We start from the raw sequence: 17417 nt of genomic DNA, 5'->3' as shown, positions 1-17417 counted from the left end.
AGAGAACTGGGAAAAGGCTGTGAGAGACTTGAGATGCTTATCCTAATGTGATTCAAAGCACTGCTGAAATTGACTCGCAACGACTCCTGAATGACTCACTACTGCCAGGCGCAACGCTCGGGTGAAAATTGACTAAATGCGTCATAATCGGAATCGATGCTCTGATGTATCTGGGAGACATTTTTAGAAGCGTGTATTCAAATCATTTTCCACAATGCTGAAGGTAAAAACTATTTTTTGGTGTGTGTTAGAAATCAAACCAATTCCAAACCATTTCCTTGAGAGAAATTTGCCTCGACATAGAAAAAGCATTACAAGTTCTTCGATTATGCTTCTGATTTGTTAGAAAAACTGAACAAATATCTCCGTTAAACAGAATCAGGCTGTTCTCACGCACGTTTGTACATTTTCCAACAAAAAGTAATGCACCAAAATTCATCCATATCCTACGCATTCATGAGCCAATAATTCATGTATAACCCACGTCTTTGGGAACGCTGCAATCATGTGACCAATGCTCTGATGGCAGTAAAAGAAGGAAGCGGTCCCGTTAAGAGGTGGGCTGTGGTGGTGGATGGGTCACAGAACAGGACTTTGCCCTAGGACTTTCCAAAGGGGATCGGTACTTGGAACCTTCAGAGCCCAAATTCATACATATTGCACGTTTTTTGGAAGGCTGCGATCACATGAAATAATGCACTGACTGTAGTAAACAAGGAAGCAGTCCCGGGTGGGGGTAAGGGGTTTGGATGAAATGAAATGAAATAAAATAAAATAAAAAACTGATCACAAAAAAAAACAAGGAAGCAGTCCCAAATGGACTTGTAAGAAGAGAGTTTGGGGTGGTGGAAGGGTCACAACAACATGGACTTTTCCCTGGAGACGTGTGTTTGGTACCGTGTGAACTTTGATTGAACTCGGAGTCATTTTAAGGTACGTCCTCTCCACATAACTTCATGTTAATTATGTAACTGTACGTTACGGATGTAACATCATTCATGGGGGCATTTTTTGGAGGATATCATACAAACAATTATGTCTGCATTTTCTTAGGATATTACACAAGCCGTCCAATGAGGATACGTTAGTAACGTAAGTAGCGTAAAGTTCTACCTAAGCATGTTTCTTTTCCTTAACCTAACCACAGCATATAAAGCGCTTTTCAAAACAGTCACAAAGTGCTTCACATGACAATAATTAAAAAAGACAAGACATGAAAACAAGTATGATAAAAGTATGTTTTTAGAACGGACTTAAAAGAGATCGCTGACTTGGCCGATCTAATTTCCTTGGGCAGATTGTTGCAGAGCCTCGGGGCCCTGAAAGCAAACCTTCTGTCCCCTTCAGCCGGGCCTCTGGAACGGACAAAAGACCTCTGCCTGAGGACCGTAAAGTACGTCCTGGCATGTACAGTACTAAGAGTTCGGAGATATAGCTGGGAGAGACACCATGACGAGCTTTAAAAGGAACTCTACAATGTCCCGGCACTTATTTGTAGGATATCATACATTGTGTGAGGATACGTTGACAGATGACATCTCACCTTTGGCTTGTTCCCGCTGGTGTCCAACACCATCCTCCAGTCGGACCCATTGTTGCTATAGCCGAAGCGAAACTTCTTCATGAAGACTTTGTTCTCACGGTGCTTCCCTCCCTGGATGATCATCCCCTTCACCAGCTTCTCCTCGCCAAGATCCACCTGCAGCCACTCGCTGGTGAAAGGCTGGGGCTGCGGCAGCAGGGTCCACCCGGTCCTGCTGGTCAGCAGGCGGGCGTTCTCTGGTACCCAGCTCCGGTCCGTGTGCGAGGATGCAGTGATCTGGTTGTCGGTGATCAAACCTGATACCATGCCCAGCATGCCCGAGCACGGGTACTCTGAAAGACAAAAAGGGAAAGCAAGAGGTGCTTAGCTTTTTGATACAAACTAATGAAACCCTGCAGAGATGATGGGCGACAAAAGACTTGATCTATATCCAAAGGCTTGATGTTCAACATCATTTACCACGCCACAAGTGGAGTTTGGTGAGTTTGAGGTTCATATAGGGGCAGCAGGGATGGTGAAAGTCAAAGTGAGGAGGACAATTCCCCAAACTCTTTGTGATGTTGCTGTGATCTCTCCCTCTATTCTCTGTCTCTCTGACTGCAGATCTCATGCATACTAATTCCTCTGCCTGAAGCGGTTGTCTCCAGGCAGCCAATTAAAACCCTCCTCTCGGTTGGTGCTTCCACGTCCTGCATTCTGGGAGTGCTTTTTCTTTTCATCTCCCTCATCCACCCCCCTCCTCCCTCTATAGACTCACATATACCAACACACAGAAACACATTCTCTTTGTGTTTTATCTGCTGCTGCACTCATCTACCTTCTGCTCCACAGCTGTCAACATCTGTGGGACTGTGTCTTTTAACACCTCATTGTTTCCTGTCCGCATTTTCAAACTTTCTTCTCCTCCTTTTATTCTACTTCTCTGATCTCAGCCTATTCTAATTCTCTGTAGGTTTTAGCATCTTTGGATGTATTTCTCATTTGTTTCCAAAAGGAGACAGCTGTTTTCTTATTTTTTGTTCTCCATGCCATCCTTGTATATCAGGAGCTGAACAGGATAACAACCTGTTGCTGCGGCTCAGACGCATTTGCATGTTTAAATCTGATTTTCCTAACTTTCCACATGTTGTCACCTTCTTACAACTGCAAGGATTTCCAGTGCCATCCTTGCTAAGCTGTTGTTGGTATTCTATCCAATGATGTATTATTGACTGCTCATGATTGACCAAAGCTTCTGATGGTACTGTGAACCAGAACAGATAACCCACCTTCCTTTTATGGGTGGTCCACCTTAAAAATTGACTATTTTTTATGTTAGACTCTGGCATTGAATTTTGACATTAGATTTTTAAGGATTTATTGGAATACCAAACTGCTCTGAACATAATAAGCCATAAAGTTTTAAAGGTTTCAGACGTATACCCTTAAGTAAATTGTGCCTGGATGGGGCATTCTTTATTAAAATGGCCAATGACCAAAAAGATGCCACGCCAGTCTACAGATTTGTATATTATTTGTTCATATTTATGTTACCTTTAGTAGTACTAGCAAACTGTAAAACTTTATAGTTGTTGTGTCCTGTGGGTGCAACAGTAGAATACACTTGAGCTCACATACATTAAGTTTCCCGGTGATGTAATTACCCCCAGAGTTCTGACACTTAGTAGCGTGTATTAAGGGTAAATCTTCCTCTCTGTCTCTTGCTAACTCTTAATCCCAAGACACTGAGTCAGGGACATGTGGTAAGCAATAACATATTTACTATCTGGCTCCCACGGAGGGATAAATCCGAGCATTATTACATCTTCTGTGTCTGTGAGACAAAGTGCGCACTGTACCGCTGCAGGACTCAATAGTGTAGCTGCATCTGGGAAAAGAAAGAGCGAAGACTTGGGAGAACAAGGCTTCATTCAGACTTGTGTTTCTCTTTCTATCTAGAGCAGCTCCTATGCAGACCCATGAGGACTCTCTGGTCCTGCATTCTTAAAAAATCGGAGCTCAAGGAACAAACACTAGCGGTGCGGAAGCCTCTCGAATGTTTTCTCGGTTCATCTGTCGTCTTTCTCTTGTCTTTGGCCAAGATCTGCTCAAGAGTGGTCACAGTCTCCGGTAGAGCGAAGCTACGGCACTGTACACTAACTGCCTTTGAAGTGGGAGCATATGAGAGAAAGGTACATGTGTGTGATTGTGTGTGTGTTTCTGATCTGAGTTTAGACACTCGGGCGAAGTACCCGGGTCATCTGGAGCTGGTAATCGACTTCAGCTGCGATCACAGGAGCTTCAGAGATGGCGTGCATGCAGTGACACACCCTGAGGAACAAACATGTGTGTGTGTGTGTGTGTGTTTGTGGACTGTAAGCATGTTGATGGTGAAACATGGCGGTGTGGGCTGCATTTAGGGTTTGGGTGGAGCATCAGAGGTTCATCAGAGTTATTTATACGCTGTGGCATATTTACAAACAACAGGGCGGTGGATCTTTTTATTAATGAGTAGCTGTTTGTATCGGCAGGGGCACACGACCATGATGATTTAGGAACGACATCTTGCAACATTCTGCGGTACAACTCCTCTGATCTAATACCCGAATTATCTGGACATCTGAAGGGGGAGTTTGAAATAATTCGACATAGCTCATGTTTTGGTGCACTGTATAGAATATTGTTACCATGGCAACACTTTCCAGGAAAAGTGGAGATGCACTAAAAAGTTCATATTTCTTTCAACAAAAGTTTATCCAGTAAAGTTCTGGTATCATAACTCAAGGTAGAACCGAGTGAGTCACTGAGTTTATACAGCCCTCAAGAGCCTCCCCGCTCCTCTCCGCTAGCTTGCAGTGGAGCTGGCAGTGACTTCATAGCACCCAGGGGGTGCTGACGTCCTTACAGAGGCCCTGCGGTGACTTCAGCTCTGTGATGTGTTTACGCTCTGTGCAGCGGTCTGGTCGCGCGCCCGAAACACACGCCCCAGCTGTAACCCTGCTGTACCCACAGTGCCCTCTGCTATTACATGAACAGCCGCACACATGTAATGCATAACTGCGTTACTCCACACACACACACAGAACACTATATGAGCACATTTGGCTGGCTGCAACTAATCCTGACCCTCACTGTAATCCAAGGCTTAATGCTGAACTAACAACAGAGGCAACAAATGGCTTTTTCCCCTGTCCTTGTAAGATATACAAGTACAGAGCAGCAAAACACACAGGCAAGCACTAATTAACATCCAATACACATGCTCATAAACCCGTAGAGATGCTCACAGATGTGCTAAAACCATATGAAAGTGAGCCACACACACACCAGTCATTAAAACAACATCGACAAAAAGGCAAAGATGAGGAGAGCTTTGCCAAAATCAAAGCTCTGCAAGCAAAAGACAGACTGTGGCTAAAGAGGAGGCTGAGACCGGCTCGGCAGGAGGGATGGGGCCGTATAAATCCCACCCAGCTCCCACTCTCTCTGCCTGCCAGCTGTTGGCTCCATTTATATTGAATGAGGTGCATCTAAACATGGGGTAACATAAATAGGTAATCCTCCTGCATGTGCCGCTCCTCTATAATGCAGCAGCTAGCTTTAGCCTCGGAGCAGGACTCTCGCAGAAATAGAGCTTCATGTCAACACCTGGCAGAAGAAGTGTTTGTGCAACTGGGGCCAGCAAGTACACTGAAACAAGACGGGAGCTAAACTAACACATGGGCATGTGCACAGATCCTAAATAGAGCATCATCTGATTGTTGCATTTGAAACTGTATCTAATTAGATTATATGCAGTATAACACAGGCGTGTGTGTTTCCAGTGGCAGCTGTGAGCGAAGATAGAGCTGAGATGTGTGTGTGCATGTATGTAGGCAGATCAGCAGGGATCTCAGCAGTACCAACCTGATATCTTACATCCATACACCTCGAAGCGCAGCGCGATGCCTGTTTCCCAGGTAACCGGACGGATCCGGACGAAGCGCGTCAGCGTGGGTTTGGGCAGCATTGTCTTAGCAACGTCTGTTGGGTTGGTGTTGCCTTGGAAAACCTGCGATGGAGGCAGAAGGTGTGTAAATTATTGACATGTGGAGTTGAGATGCAGGGCGGAAGTTTGTCTGAGGCCTTGACTGCACTCAGTCGAGGAACAGAGAGCCGAGGCACATGTATTTATTATTACACTGTTTAATGCACACATTGAAGGAACTAAAGGGGGTTATATTTCACTGGAGTTGTCCCTTATGTGATTTCATGTGACAGATTAAAACTGATTGATTAAGATGCAACAAGTATTCTCACATCTGAAAATTAAAAAATAAAACTGCAGGGGCTAAGCCATTGTGCATTAAGTCAAGGTACTGACACATGAGGCAGCACTGGAAACATCCAAGCGGCAACCTGTGAGGCAACAAAATGAAGCCAAAGCGGAGGTACCACAAGCTGCAATTCCTCTAATGGCCACCAGGGGTTAGCTCCAGAAGTGTCCCCATAGACCTTGTGTTAAACTACCCAACCTTACAGCAGAAATAAACATGTTTACAACCTGATACACAAAAACAGTTTTGGTCTCCATAGCTAATTTTCACATTCAGGACAACTGTTCCAGAGGTACATTTTTATATAACTCATCTGTTAACATTTTATCATGGCTTAAAGTCATGTTAGGCGTAGCCGCAGCTGTCACTATTTCAGTGTGCTTTGAGTTTATGAAAGTTAATTGTAATGTTTTAGTCGCCTAAAAAGTCTTGTTCATCATTTTGATGTATTAAAAGACCCTCTATGTTCAGTTTTTCTGAAAAGTACTTTTTGTTATAATGGTTTTCAGCCTGTTTTTTCATAGCAAAAATTAAAATTAGCATTAGCATAGTTAAATATAGCAGTAAATGCACTGTGCAAACTAAGCTAGCAGCTAGCATTAGGGTTGACTCCACCTCTTGTCTCCCAAAATCCAAGATGGCAACGGCCAAAATGCCAACTTGAGCTTCAAAGCGGGAGTCCGCAAACTAGTGGGTGACGTCTCAATGGCTACGTCCAATATTTTATACTCTCTCTGGATATGACAAATTTAAAAGGACAGCTTTGTTGCTATGTTGTGCAGCTTTTGTACATGAGACAAATGTCATACATACAAACGCACATGACAGGCTCAACTGATTTCCCCAGTCACCCCTAAATTTGCCCTAGGACTTCCTCCTGCGCCACATGTAGCAGCACAAACAGGCCGTGGCCTGTGACTGTGAAACCTGAAGCAGTATGTTTAACACTGACAAGACCAGATTGACTCAAGATGTCCTTTTCCTGTCCTCTAGGTCCAGATTTGGTGGAGGTTTTACTGCAGTGTCTTGTTTAAAGGTCAGAGATGCCACTGTTCTCCCCTGGGGTCAGTTGACAGTTTACTAGCACCATACGCAGAGGCCGGCCACCCAGCAAAACAACTCCCAACAGTCCGTCACAGTTCATTCTGGGTAATTGAATCACACCAGTGACCATGTGACCTCCTGACCTCCCCAGTAGAGTGTATATGGGGCAGAGAGGAATCCAGCTGAGAGGAGCAGGATGGACAGAGAGGAAGCAGTTCAGCTAATCCAGGATGAACAAAAACACCACCAGAGCTGATCCATTAGTCCAAACAGCCTGCCTGCCCCTCTGCAACCTAGTCCCAGAGCAATACCTGTCACCCACGTCACTAAGGGACTGCAACGAAGTCATCCACTCTCTTAAATGTCACGCCGAGTCTCCTCTCCACTCCACTCGCTAGCTGTAAAGTGGCTTTTTCCTGCGCTGCGCTAAGACGCCAAACTGCAGGCTCAGCATGTAGCAAATGGTGCCCCTCCGCACAAAAGCACTTTAGAGTCCGGAAAAACACAGGCTGGGCTTACCACGGCACCTTTAAGCCGCCACTTTACAGAAGGGACTGTGTACTTTGGAGAGACCATAAAATAATCAGGCCTGGGGCATGTGTACATAGCAGCACAAACACGCTTGTTTGGATGCTGTGTTGCTGTTGAGAACTTTTTTTGTTCCTCATGTGGTATTTACATGTCACACAGACACGCACATGCCTCTCGGACTGTGCGGACACCCACCACGGAGATGGTGTTTGCCTCCAGATGGACAAAACCTGGTCTGATCAGCAATCGATGGTTACAGCCTGTCACGCTCCGGTCAAGCGTACCATTCCTTCCTTTCTCTTCTTCTCCCTCTCTTCTGGACACTCCTCTACCAGCTGCTCAAACATTACAGCCTCTCCTGTTTCCCCTCTGTCCCAGTAACTCTTGTTTGTCAAGTCTTTTGTCATCTCCGCTTCTTTTACGACAAGTTGACGGGTGCCTGAGATAAAACAGAGGCTACATTCCTTACATAATCCTCCCTATGGCTACTGCAGTGTTGCATTAGCACCGCAGTCTGAGCTGAAAATACCATCTGCTAACATAGACCGTGGGTATATCACCATTCAGAGGAAAGTGTATAATTGCATGTTGGGAGTCAGAGAGTCAAGTACATATGGCTGGGTATTCCCCCTTTTGTTGAGCTCAAAGGCAACTTGGAATAGACCACAATTCAAGTCAGCTGGCGGCTTTACTAAGACGGGATATTTCAAGTGAGGACCATGTGCGGCGGTGGCTTTTATGACAGTTACTGGTCAGGCAGAAGCAAAAACAAACTATTTCCATTATCTAGGCTGCTCTGATCGTGTTGTGTCGAGGCAGTGGCTGTTAAGCTACTAAGAAAAGTTATCAGAGCTTCATATCTCCAGATAATTTCACTACCTTTTGTTTGGAGCCTTCCTTCAAGGTGATCCAGTCCTCTCCATTGGAGCTGACGTCCACTTTGTAGGACTTGACATAGTAGATCTTCCGTGTCTCCTGGGAAATGGCGCCCTGGGTCCCGATGGCTGAGACGAACCGCAAGAACCCGAGGTCCACCTGTAAAGAGAGAAAAGACACTTGAGGAAAAGCTGCTTAAAATGTTCCACAGGAGCTGAAAGAAAGACAAGATCCTCCCTGAATGCTGATTACCTGGAGCAGATACAGCTGGCGTATAGAGCCTGTTTAAATGCATGAATATTTTCTTTTTTTGTGGAAAAGCCTTTCAATGCATCGTCTGTGTTAATAATGCACTGTCAAGCTGGAGAGTTAAAAATATAACCCCACTATTAGAATCACCTCTGGCCATAGTCTGCTACCTGGAATTTAATAAACAGCAATGAAATGATATTCACATTAATGAAAGAGACACAGGATGACAACTTAATTTCCTGAGATGGGAGACAAGAGCTTATTGGATAAAAGTGAATGTTGAATGGAGCGAGAGCCACGATCACATTATCAAAATTGGCCAGGAGGAAAGAGAGATACAGATTGAATATCAAATATTGTGCCTTTAAAATATGCAGGGCTTTATAAAGTAATCATGAACTGCGGCGCATTACTGGAGGGCTATTATATTTTCACAAGGAGAAATCCAGAGGTGGTGGGGTCACAGAGGCACGTGAGCGAGTGTCTGGGTCTACGCCTGCTCTGTAGTCATCATGTATGTGTTTTCACGTGTGTGTGTGTGCGGCTTTCAGAGCTGATGCCAGGCAGAGTGTCACTGGTTTGCATCAGACCTGGTAAAGGAGCGATGTGTCCGTCTGCCAGGCATCACAATCGTGACCATCACTGCCAGGAGAGGAACACACACACATAGACACAGTCCTGTGTGTGTGTCACCCTGGCTTCTGTTTCTGTGGTAAGAATAGCCTTCATCTGGTTTTTGATGATGTTAAAGGAGTACTTCACCCCCTTAATCATGGGTGTTAAACATACGGCCTGTGGGCCAGAACTGGCTCGCCAAAACGTCCAATTCAGTCCACTAGATGACAAGAGTTAGAGGTGCCGGGTTTCAAGAGCAAGTTAAACAATGTGTTGCCTGCTTCATGTAAAATTCTGTTTCTGAGGCATTTCCACCCTAACCAGAGTACAGTCCTCTGATACAATAATGAATACTTACTGTGACTATGTTTAAACATACGTCACGGTACATGTTTTGTAAAAGGATGAACGTCTACAGAATGTGCTTGTAATACTAAACACAAAAATGGGAAAATATTGGAGCTGATGGTACGTACAGGTTATTGTGTGATGGTTTTACTGGTCCGACCCATCTGAGATAAATTGGACTGCATGTGAACCATGAACTAAAATGACTTTGACAACTCTGTCCCAAATGATGATTTCTATATCACCATCTCATCTTGTGTTATGTTGGAACCTGTGAGTCGGGCCAGGTTCGGATAACCAATCAGAAATTTTGCTCGGGTTCGGTTCAGGTTCGGCCCACTTGACATGCTGCTGTGTTGTACTATGGCCTATTCAAGTGCTGGAATTTGTTTTTTTATGTGACAGCGCCTGAACGCAACACTGGCCAATAGTTACATTTCAGGCAGGAGGCAGTAAATATCTAGACTGAACTAATAACAATGGAGGATGCTAGACGAAACTCACTATCAGGAAAGTTTAAAACTGCCGAAAACCACGGAGGTAACCATGTCAGGTAACAAACTGTCGGGCTCGGGTCGGGTTCGGATGTCTGTTGGGGTCGGGCCAGGCTCGCTTATAACTGTTTGAGACTCGGGTTGGGTTCTGTCAGAACAATGCATCCCCGAGCAGCGTTCTATGGTGAACAAAGAATCCCAAAAAGGAGAAAATTCTTGATGAAGCGAAGTTATGGAGGCGGCGTTTAGCAACAGCAAAACTATATCAGAATATTAATTTACAAACCGCACACAACTCGTGCAGTATAATTTATCTGGCTGTATGCTTGGTGTACCCAAACAAGTACAATTTCACTAAATCCTTAACTTAAAACTGAACTGACCTGAACTCTTATCATAAAAAACATAATTTTACTTCGCTGAACAGGAGAGCTGCTGATCTACCACTGCCTCCATCAGTAGTTTGTTATTGTGTGGCTTTGGGGAGTGGTGGGTCGTGGGTCCATTCTGAGTGCAAGTGACTTGCAAACATGCCAAGTTTGTAAAAAACACACTTCATTATTAGGAACAGTGAATTTCTGGCACAGAGCTTTTATTTTGAAGTGCTGTTTTCTGCTGTCGCGTGAGTGACTTATGGTCAGCTGCTTGTCAGAGACAGCGAACTAGCTTGACGACATGGCCAGACGTAAGTATGATGCTGAATATATTAAACTGGGTGGACCTTGAAGTGATGACTAAGGAGAAATCTGGACCCTGTGGCTGGACCAGTTGGGAACCACTGGTCTAAAGCACCTACGTCACACAGTAACACAAAAAAACGGACTGAACGAGACAGCAGCTCCTGTGTTCAGTGAGGTAAAATTACATTTTCTGTCAATGGATTCTGGCTTTAAAGAGAATAAAGATATGTTGCACTTTCAATCCAGTTCCCCATTGGAAAGGGGTGTCTGTTTGGGAAATACTGAGCATACAACTGGATAAATGAGACTTGGATTATACTGCATGAGTTGTGTGAGTTTGTTAGTGGATATTTGATATAGTTTAACTGTTGCAGACCCCCATGACTTCGACTCATCAACTCATCAAGAATTTTCTCCATTTTTGGATTGTTTGTTCAGCAAACCTTTGTGAGAAAAAGAGTTTTTTCATGACTTTAACTTCACACAGGGTGATTAACTGATATACAAATGGCCATTTAGGGGTGAAGAATTCCTCTAATGCAGCCTCACTCCACTGGGAGTATGAAGGCCTGACTCAGAGTTTGGAGGTGAGGTCAGTTATTGTAAGTTCTAAGACACACAAGGAATTTTTTCTCAGCCATCAGTGATAACAAATCATCTCCTTTTGACCTCTGCGGAGGCTACTTAACCTCGACGTACCATCCCTTCATCCATAACAGAGGAGAAGAGCGGTTGCGGTGTGAAACTGAGAGACTTTCAAAGGACTGCTAACTCCTCAGTGTATGAAGCAGCAAGATTAATTTTAACAAGCATTAACACCATCTCTGACAGGCTGAGCTGACGTTAATGAGGAGTAATGGTGTTGCGTGCAGACGCCTCTAAAACACGGGAGTGATGCAGGGAGCCAGGGTGTCAGTGGAACAGGTTTTCAGATCCTGAGGACAGATGAGGCCTTTGATGTTGACGTGAGAAGAAACGGCGACCAGAGTCTTGACTCAATTACTGTGGAGATCTTCGTACGCGTGCACGCGTGGTGTGAAAAGTGGAATCCTTTATATGAGAGTGAGCACACAGACACAGAAGCGTGCACATATTTTAGAAAATCAAAGCCAGGGTGATCTGCCACCAAAAATCTCCACAGAGCTCCGGCATGCTAAAACCATACAGTCCGTGGAGGCGGCCAGCTTCGCCTGCCAACCTTATATACAGCACTGCACCACACTTAATGACTCGGAGCAAAGAGCAGGAAAGGAACATCTGCATGCCACAGAACGCCGGTCATTCCTGCTCCTCAAATTCACTTCCAGCAGTAAGAAGACATAAACAGATGGGAGCAATAAATGAGGTTCCACCATGCTATTCTCTCACTCTCTCTTGGCTACTCAAAGGATTTGGATGGATGGAGACTAACAAAAAAGACAGTCACATACAGAGATGGAATACTTTTGTTCCTGTCTACAAGCTCAGGGGGCTTATACAGTAAGTCCCAGATTTCTTCTGGGTCCACAAATAGAGACAAAATCAAATCCCCTCAGCTTCAGACGGTTCCCATTTAATAACGCAGGAGGAGCCGAATTCGTCTCTGCCGGGTAAACGGCCATATGTGCCAGTGCGAGATGAGGAAAGCAAAGCGGATGGCAGCGCGGCCCGAGCCGGCGTATATTAGCCCAGGCAGGTCTTTAACATCTGTGTTCAAACGGCCGGCGTGACTCATTTCCAAAGTGGACCAATGGCAAAGTAGCTCTCTGAAAATGCTTTATAAAAAAGGTCTAATAAGACTTGGTCCTGAGATTTTTTTTTCTCTAAAAAAGATCTCATTAGGTGTAATGGAGAAGAAGAGCCTCTGGGAATGAAATGAGTGGTGGGGCTAATTGGGAACACTCATGGGTGCTCAGACTCAAACAATCTCAGAACCTGAGTGTGCTGAAATATGGGTGGTTTTGAAGAGGGTTACACTGATGTACGACTTTAATCAATATTCTGCAGGTTTTTTTTAAATTAATGTTTTTATTTAAAGGGTAGTCATTTTTCCAGGGCTTCTCTGCCATTTGATGGGTGTGGTGAACATACTTTGATCATCTGTGGCTCACACAAACTGCAGGGACGCGGGGGCAAATCAAAATTTAATAACTTTTCAAAGTTTCTGGCACAAAAGCTTAAATTTAATCACACTGAATATATGCCACTTGAGTCCAAAATTGGCATCAGGGGAAGCTGTGACGGGACGTGTCGAGGGGGAAAGTGATGAAAGACCGCTGGAGGAGAGGAAAGTGTCCAGACAGAAGGGTGAAGGTTGAGAGGGGAAACAGGCCGCTGACAGTGATGCCTTGCAAGATGTGAAGGACAGCAGCGTGGAGGTCTCCAGTGGAGAAGTGCACAGACTAGATCAATTTCACAGACACGGGTTGATAACAGGGCCCGGGTAATGAGCAAAGCATGATTTATTAATGGCCGCTTGTTAGATGCGGAGGAACCAGGCTGAGGCTGCGCTAACAGACCGGGGTTACACGGGTCAGGGAGAGAAGACTGGCTGCCAGGACGCTTGGATGTAACGCACAGTCCATCCCACACCGCAGAGACCACAGTGAAAACAAACAGGCCCAGATAATGATTACTAGTGGGACTCCTTTTAGCCCAGAGCCACGAACAGCACTAGCTGACCCATATACATAAAACAACATTTAGAAATCGCAAGCAGTGCGCAGTGGATCTTATAATATATCACTCTCAGATGACAAACTTAGTCGTCATCAGGCCCTGAAAGACTGAATCATGCTTAATGGGTGATGTAATCATTGCACCCAGAGGTGTGAATTATGACTCCTAATCTAGCATCTGTGGAGATGTGCTGCAGTTTGGGACTCTGCTGATGTAACAGAACGAGGCTGGTGTCTGTTACTCATTCACCTTATTGTTATTTCTCCTATGAGAGTGTGTGTTTGGACCGGAGCCCACCTATAGACAAACGGCACCGTACATTCTGCTGGTGCACAGTAACTCATATCAGGAGGGACACACACACACACACACACACACACACTCTGAGTCGTAAACATGCCAGGCAGGGTAAGAAATCACCCAGACTCCTCAGAATCTTTCCATAAAGCAACGGCAGGACTTCTACGTGTCCTTGTCTCCCTGGAGTTTTTCCTTCTCCGGCAGTCCAAAAATATGTTCGACTCGTGTGTTTTGGGTGCTTGCTACCTTCCCGTTGTGAGGCAAACCGATGACTCAAAGCCCCTCGCCTCACAACAGCCAGTGTACACGGCTCCAGTCGTTTCACAGACTAATGAAACCAGAGAGGCAGAAAAAGAATTAGTCGTGCTCGGGCTTGTAACATCGGCCAGTTATACCCTGGTGTGCATGCAATTAGATCAACATACTGAATCCACATCAGGCACTTGATTGAGGCATGTATATATGTGTGTGTTTGTATGTGTGGGAACGAATGACAGGCTGACAGTGTATCTATCTATTTATGTGTGTTTGTACAAGTTTCAAGAGACAATTTTCCCATTATCCCTGAGCAGCAGTGGCAGCTGTGGGTGTGATCATTAGCTCTATCTGTTACTCAGTGTATTGTCTCTGTTTGCTGTATGACTCAGATGTGCAGTGAGGCCACATGATATGTATTTGAGGCTAAAGCCGAGTCTTGTTGTGTGGGTGCAGTGAGGAGACGTGTGGTTTATAAGGACAGGGTGGAAGAAGGGTGGAAGGGAGGGGGGCGTTACAAAAAAACAGCAAAGGCTCAAAAGCTTTATCTCTCGCTGCTTGATTGGCTTATAATTGAGTTGCCAAGAAGTTGCATGCAGCAATCCGTACTGCGGGAGAAGTTTACCAAATACTTTCTTTTAAATCCATTTCTCTGCTTCCTCCGACAGACAAGGGGAGAAATAGCTTCCCATGTGTGTGTCTCAGTGTGTGTGTGGGCTGCTGACTGAATAACCGAGGCCTCTGGGGAATGAGTTTATTCGTTTTCCCTCACCAAAAACAACAACAAGAGAAATGCCGAGGGTGAGAAAGGAGGGAGCGCTCCTCCGTGTTCCAGAGTCAAAGAGCAGCTGGTAGACACAGACAGGAGCCCGCGTCCTGGAAACAACCTCTGGAAATGCTTTATGGATCTCAGAGGATGGTATAGTTGGAAGAAAGATAGCCTGGAATCATTGCGGGCCATCAAGTACATGCACAGCCTCCAGTCACCTCTTTCTTTTTTATTTTGCATACAAAATCTGATTATAATGTCCTTTGTATGATAATGAGAGAAACATTTTTCTGAACTACTTCACCACGCAGCTTAAGAGACGCTTTCCAGCCCCAGATGCAGTATTTCCAAACCAGCTTTCAGCAATCTGTTCCCTAATTTAACCTGCAGGACTTCTGCAGCGGAAGCTTTTCTGGAATAGCTCCATTACCTGGAAGTGTAATTAATTCTCCTTTCATGAAAATTGTATTACTCAAATGCTGCAGGACCTATGAGCTCCACTCACGACCCTCCATTTATCACAATATTCACCTGACAGAATCACAGTTTATTTTTAGCCCCCGACACCTCTTTGGTGGCATTAAATTATGCATGTCTTCCCCGCGTGCCAATCGTGACAAAGAGGGATGTGTAGGTCGGGCGACAGCTGTAATAAAATAAAAGGTTGTCTGGTTTGTTGTGTGAAAAGTCCGCTCAGATGTGTACCGTTGCATGATTAAGCTGATTAAACTGCCCAGCTGTAAGAGGAAGTGTTTAACACTGAGGTTTTAAAGCTTCCTTCCTCCTGAATCATCTTTAAGACTCTAACTCCAGGGTCATTCCCATCCTTGCAACACACATGACTAACGCTCTGAGTCATGATTATGAAACTTAAAAACAGAGATCAGGAAGGAAAAGAGGGCGACCTGAAGGTATGTCATGTCTGGAAGCGGCTCGATGATCCTATCCCAGGATCTACAGCTGCAGATGACCGTTTAGTGACGACGGCTGAGTCGACAGCTCTAAAGCTCTTTTTGTCTTTAGTGCAGACACTGAAAATGATGCTGATTACAGCTGAGCTTTTTGTCTTGCTGTACTTATGCAGCGCCGTTTCATTTCATTACATCATGCCATCCTTCATGTTTCGATTTCTAGTCCCATTTTTGGGCTACTCCACTCGAGTGCGGGTCTCTATCTCATCATTGATTTTCCAATTGAGAGCAAGGCCCAGGAGCAGCGAGGCACAGACAGCGTCCATTGTTTCCATTTGTACGACACGATGATGATCTCACCAGCAGCCGCGCATGCCAGCCTCCACTCCTCTGCTCTCGCTAGACTTCATCAGCTGAGAAGCTGCTGTTAATTACCAGTCCATATTCTAATTACTCATCACTCCGCTCGGCGGTAAGCCCTGGAACGGGGACAGGAGTGAAGAGAGAGACAATGGCAATGAAGGGGGCATTTCTGAAACTCATTGACCGCGGGTAATTGGAAGCACATTGGGATGAGGAGGGAAGCAGGATATGGCAGAGCGTGCTGGTTTAGCGTCTGACGTTAGCCTCTGCACTACAGGCTGTGGAAAAGAGGGACTGGTCTTTTCATTGAGGAAGTGTGCAATTAGTGGTTGTTTGGTTGGTCAAGCAGCGGATCTTAACCTGTTATCTTTGCTAAGTGGCCCATATTTTCATGTTTTAAACTGCCATGTAAACCTTTGACATCCTTAAGCTTAAGTTCAGTATCACATGCAGGAGCTAAAGAAGCATAAAACACTGATATGATTCTTAGTGGTTAGACACCACTTGTTTGGACACAGTTCTCAACATGGAGGTGAATGAGCAGGTGGCTAGCAGCTAACAATGCTAACTCCATAAATGGTGCTAAAAACACAGCTACAGTATTAACCAGAGGGGAATCAGAGAGTGGGCACTGTGCTGTTGTGACAACCCGTCTCTGTATCAGCTGTAACAGGTGTATGAGAACGTGAGATACACACACAAAGGTGTACGTTTTATTTCAGTTTTGGGGAGGACACACATGAAGTGAGGATTTGGGGTCCTCTGACAAAAGATTTTGAGCGTCTTAGGGCCGTACACAAGCTGTGTCTAAAACTGCCTGGAAACGCAAGCTCAAGCGCTGGGTGCTACCCTAGTGCCTTTTCTGTGCCAGCTTTCAAGAGCACGGCGGCAGGTTGCATCTGAGGTTGGTCAGCAACAAGCATGATATTAAAGCCTATTTACCTGAAATCCTGAGTGCAGAGCTGATCTTCTTCCAGGTGCTGTTTTTAAGTGTGTAGGCCGATCGTCCATGGGACAGATGGGACAGACAGGGCGGATCAAAAACACGGCATGTGTTCGGCCTCCAACACTAAATTTCCTGCACTCTGACGATTTTTATGCACCAATTTGTGCCTTCTCTGCATCACTTTATGGTGTAAATGTCCTTAATTTTGTCAAAGTAAAAGTCCTCTGCTACTTTCTTGTTTTAACTGGGGAGAGGCAAACCAGCTGGACCAGCTTACCAGAACAGACCACAGAGAAACTTGATTACAACACACAGGGGTAGCATGACTTCATTCTCTGCTCAGGACGACATTACTCAACTACATCTTTACAAAACAAATAGTAGTTTGCTTCCATATTAATGCTCTTAATGTCATGCACAGAACTTTTAAACCATTTAGGCTTTCTGAGTCACATAAATACATCAATAAAAAATGAGGTAAATAAGATATAACACAATCTGGGAGGAAGTTAATGTCAGGAGCCATCGTGGCACATT

At 44.9% G+C, this 17417-nt stretch overlaps 1 protein-coding gene across 3 annotated transcripts in view; it reads right to left on the bottom strand.

Moving 5' to 3' along the window:
* Positions 1-17417, bottom strand: part of nrp1a (neuropilin 1a) — a 72878-nt gene that overhangs the window by 12279 nt on the left and 43182 nt on the right. For all 3 annotated transcript variants that reach the window (XM_049564742.1, XM_049564744.1, XM_049564743.1), the window contains 3 exons: positions 8293-8448; positions 5429-5573; positions 1544-1875 (listed from right to left, as the gene is read on the bottom strand). In XM_049564742.1, coding sequence (XP_049420699.1) covers positions 1544-1875; positions 5429-5573; positions 8293-8448 — 633 coding nt within the window. The remainder of the gene's footprint in view (positions 1-1543; positions 1876-5428; positions 5574-8292; positions 8449-17417) is intronic.

This window comes from Epinephelus fuscoguttatus, linkage group LG21 (genome assembly GCF_011397635.1).
Source record: "Epinephelus fuscoguttatus linkage group LG21, E.fuscoguttatus.final_Chr_v1".
Classification (NCBI taxonomy): Eukaryota; Metazoa; Chordata; class Actinopteri; order Perciformes; family Serranidae; genus Epinephelus; species Epinephelus fuscoguttatus.
The sequence above is the reverse complement of the archived record's forward strand: the minus strand, read 5'-3'. Positions and strand labels throughout refer to the sequence as shown.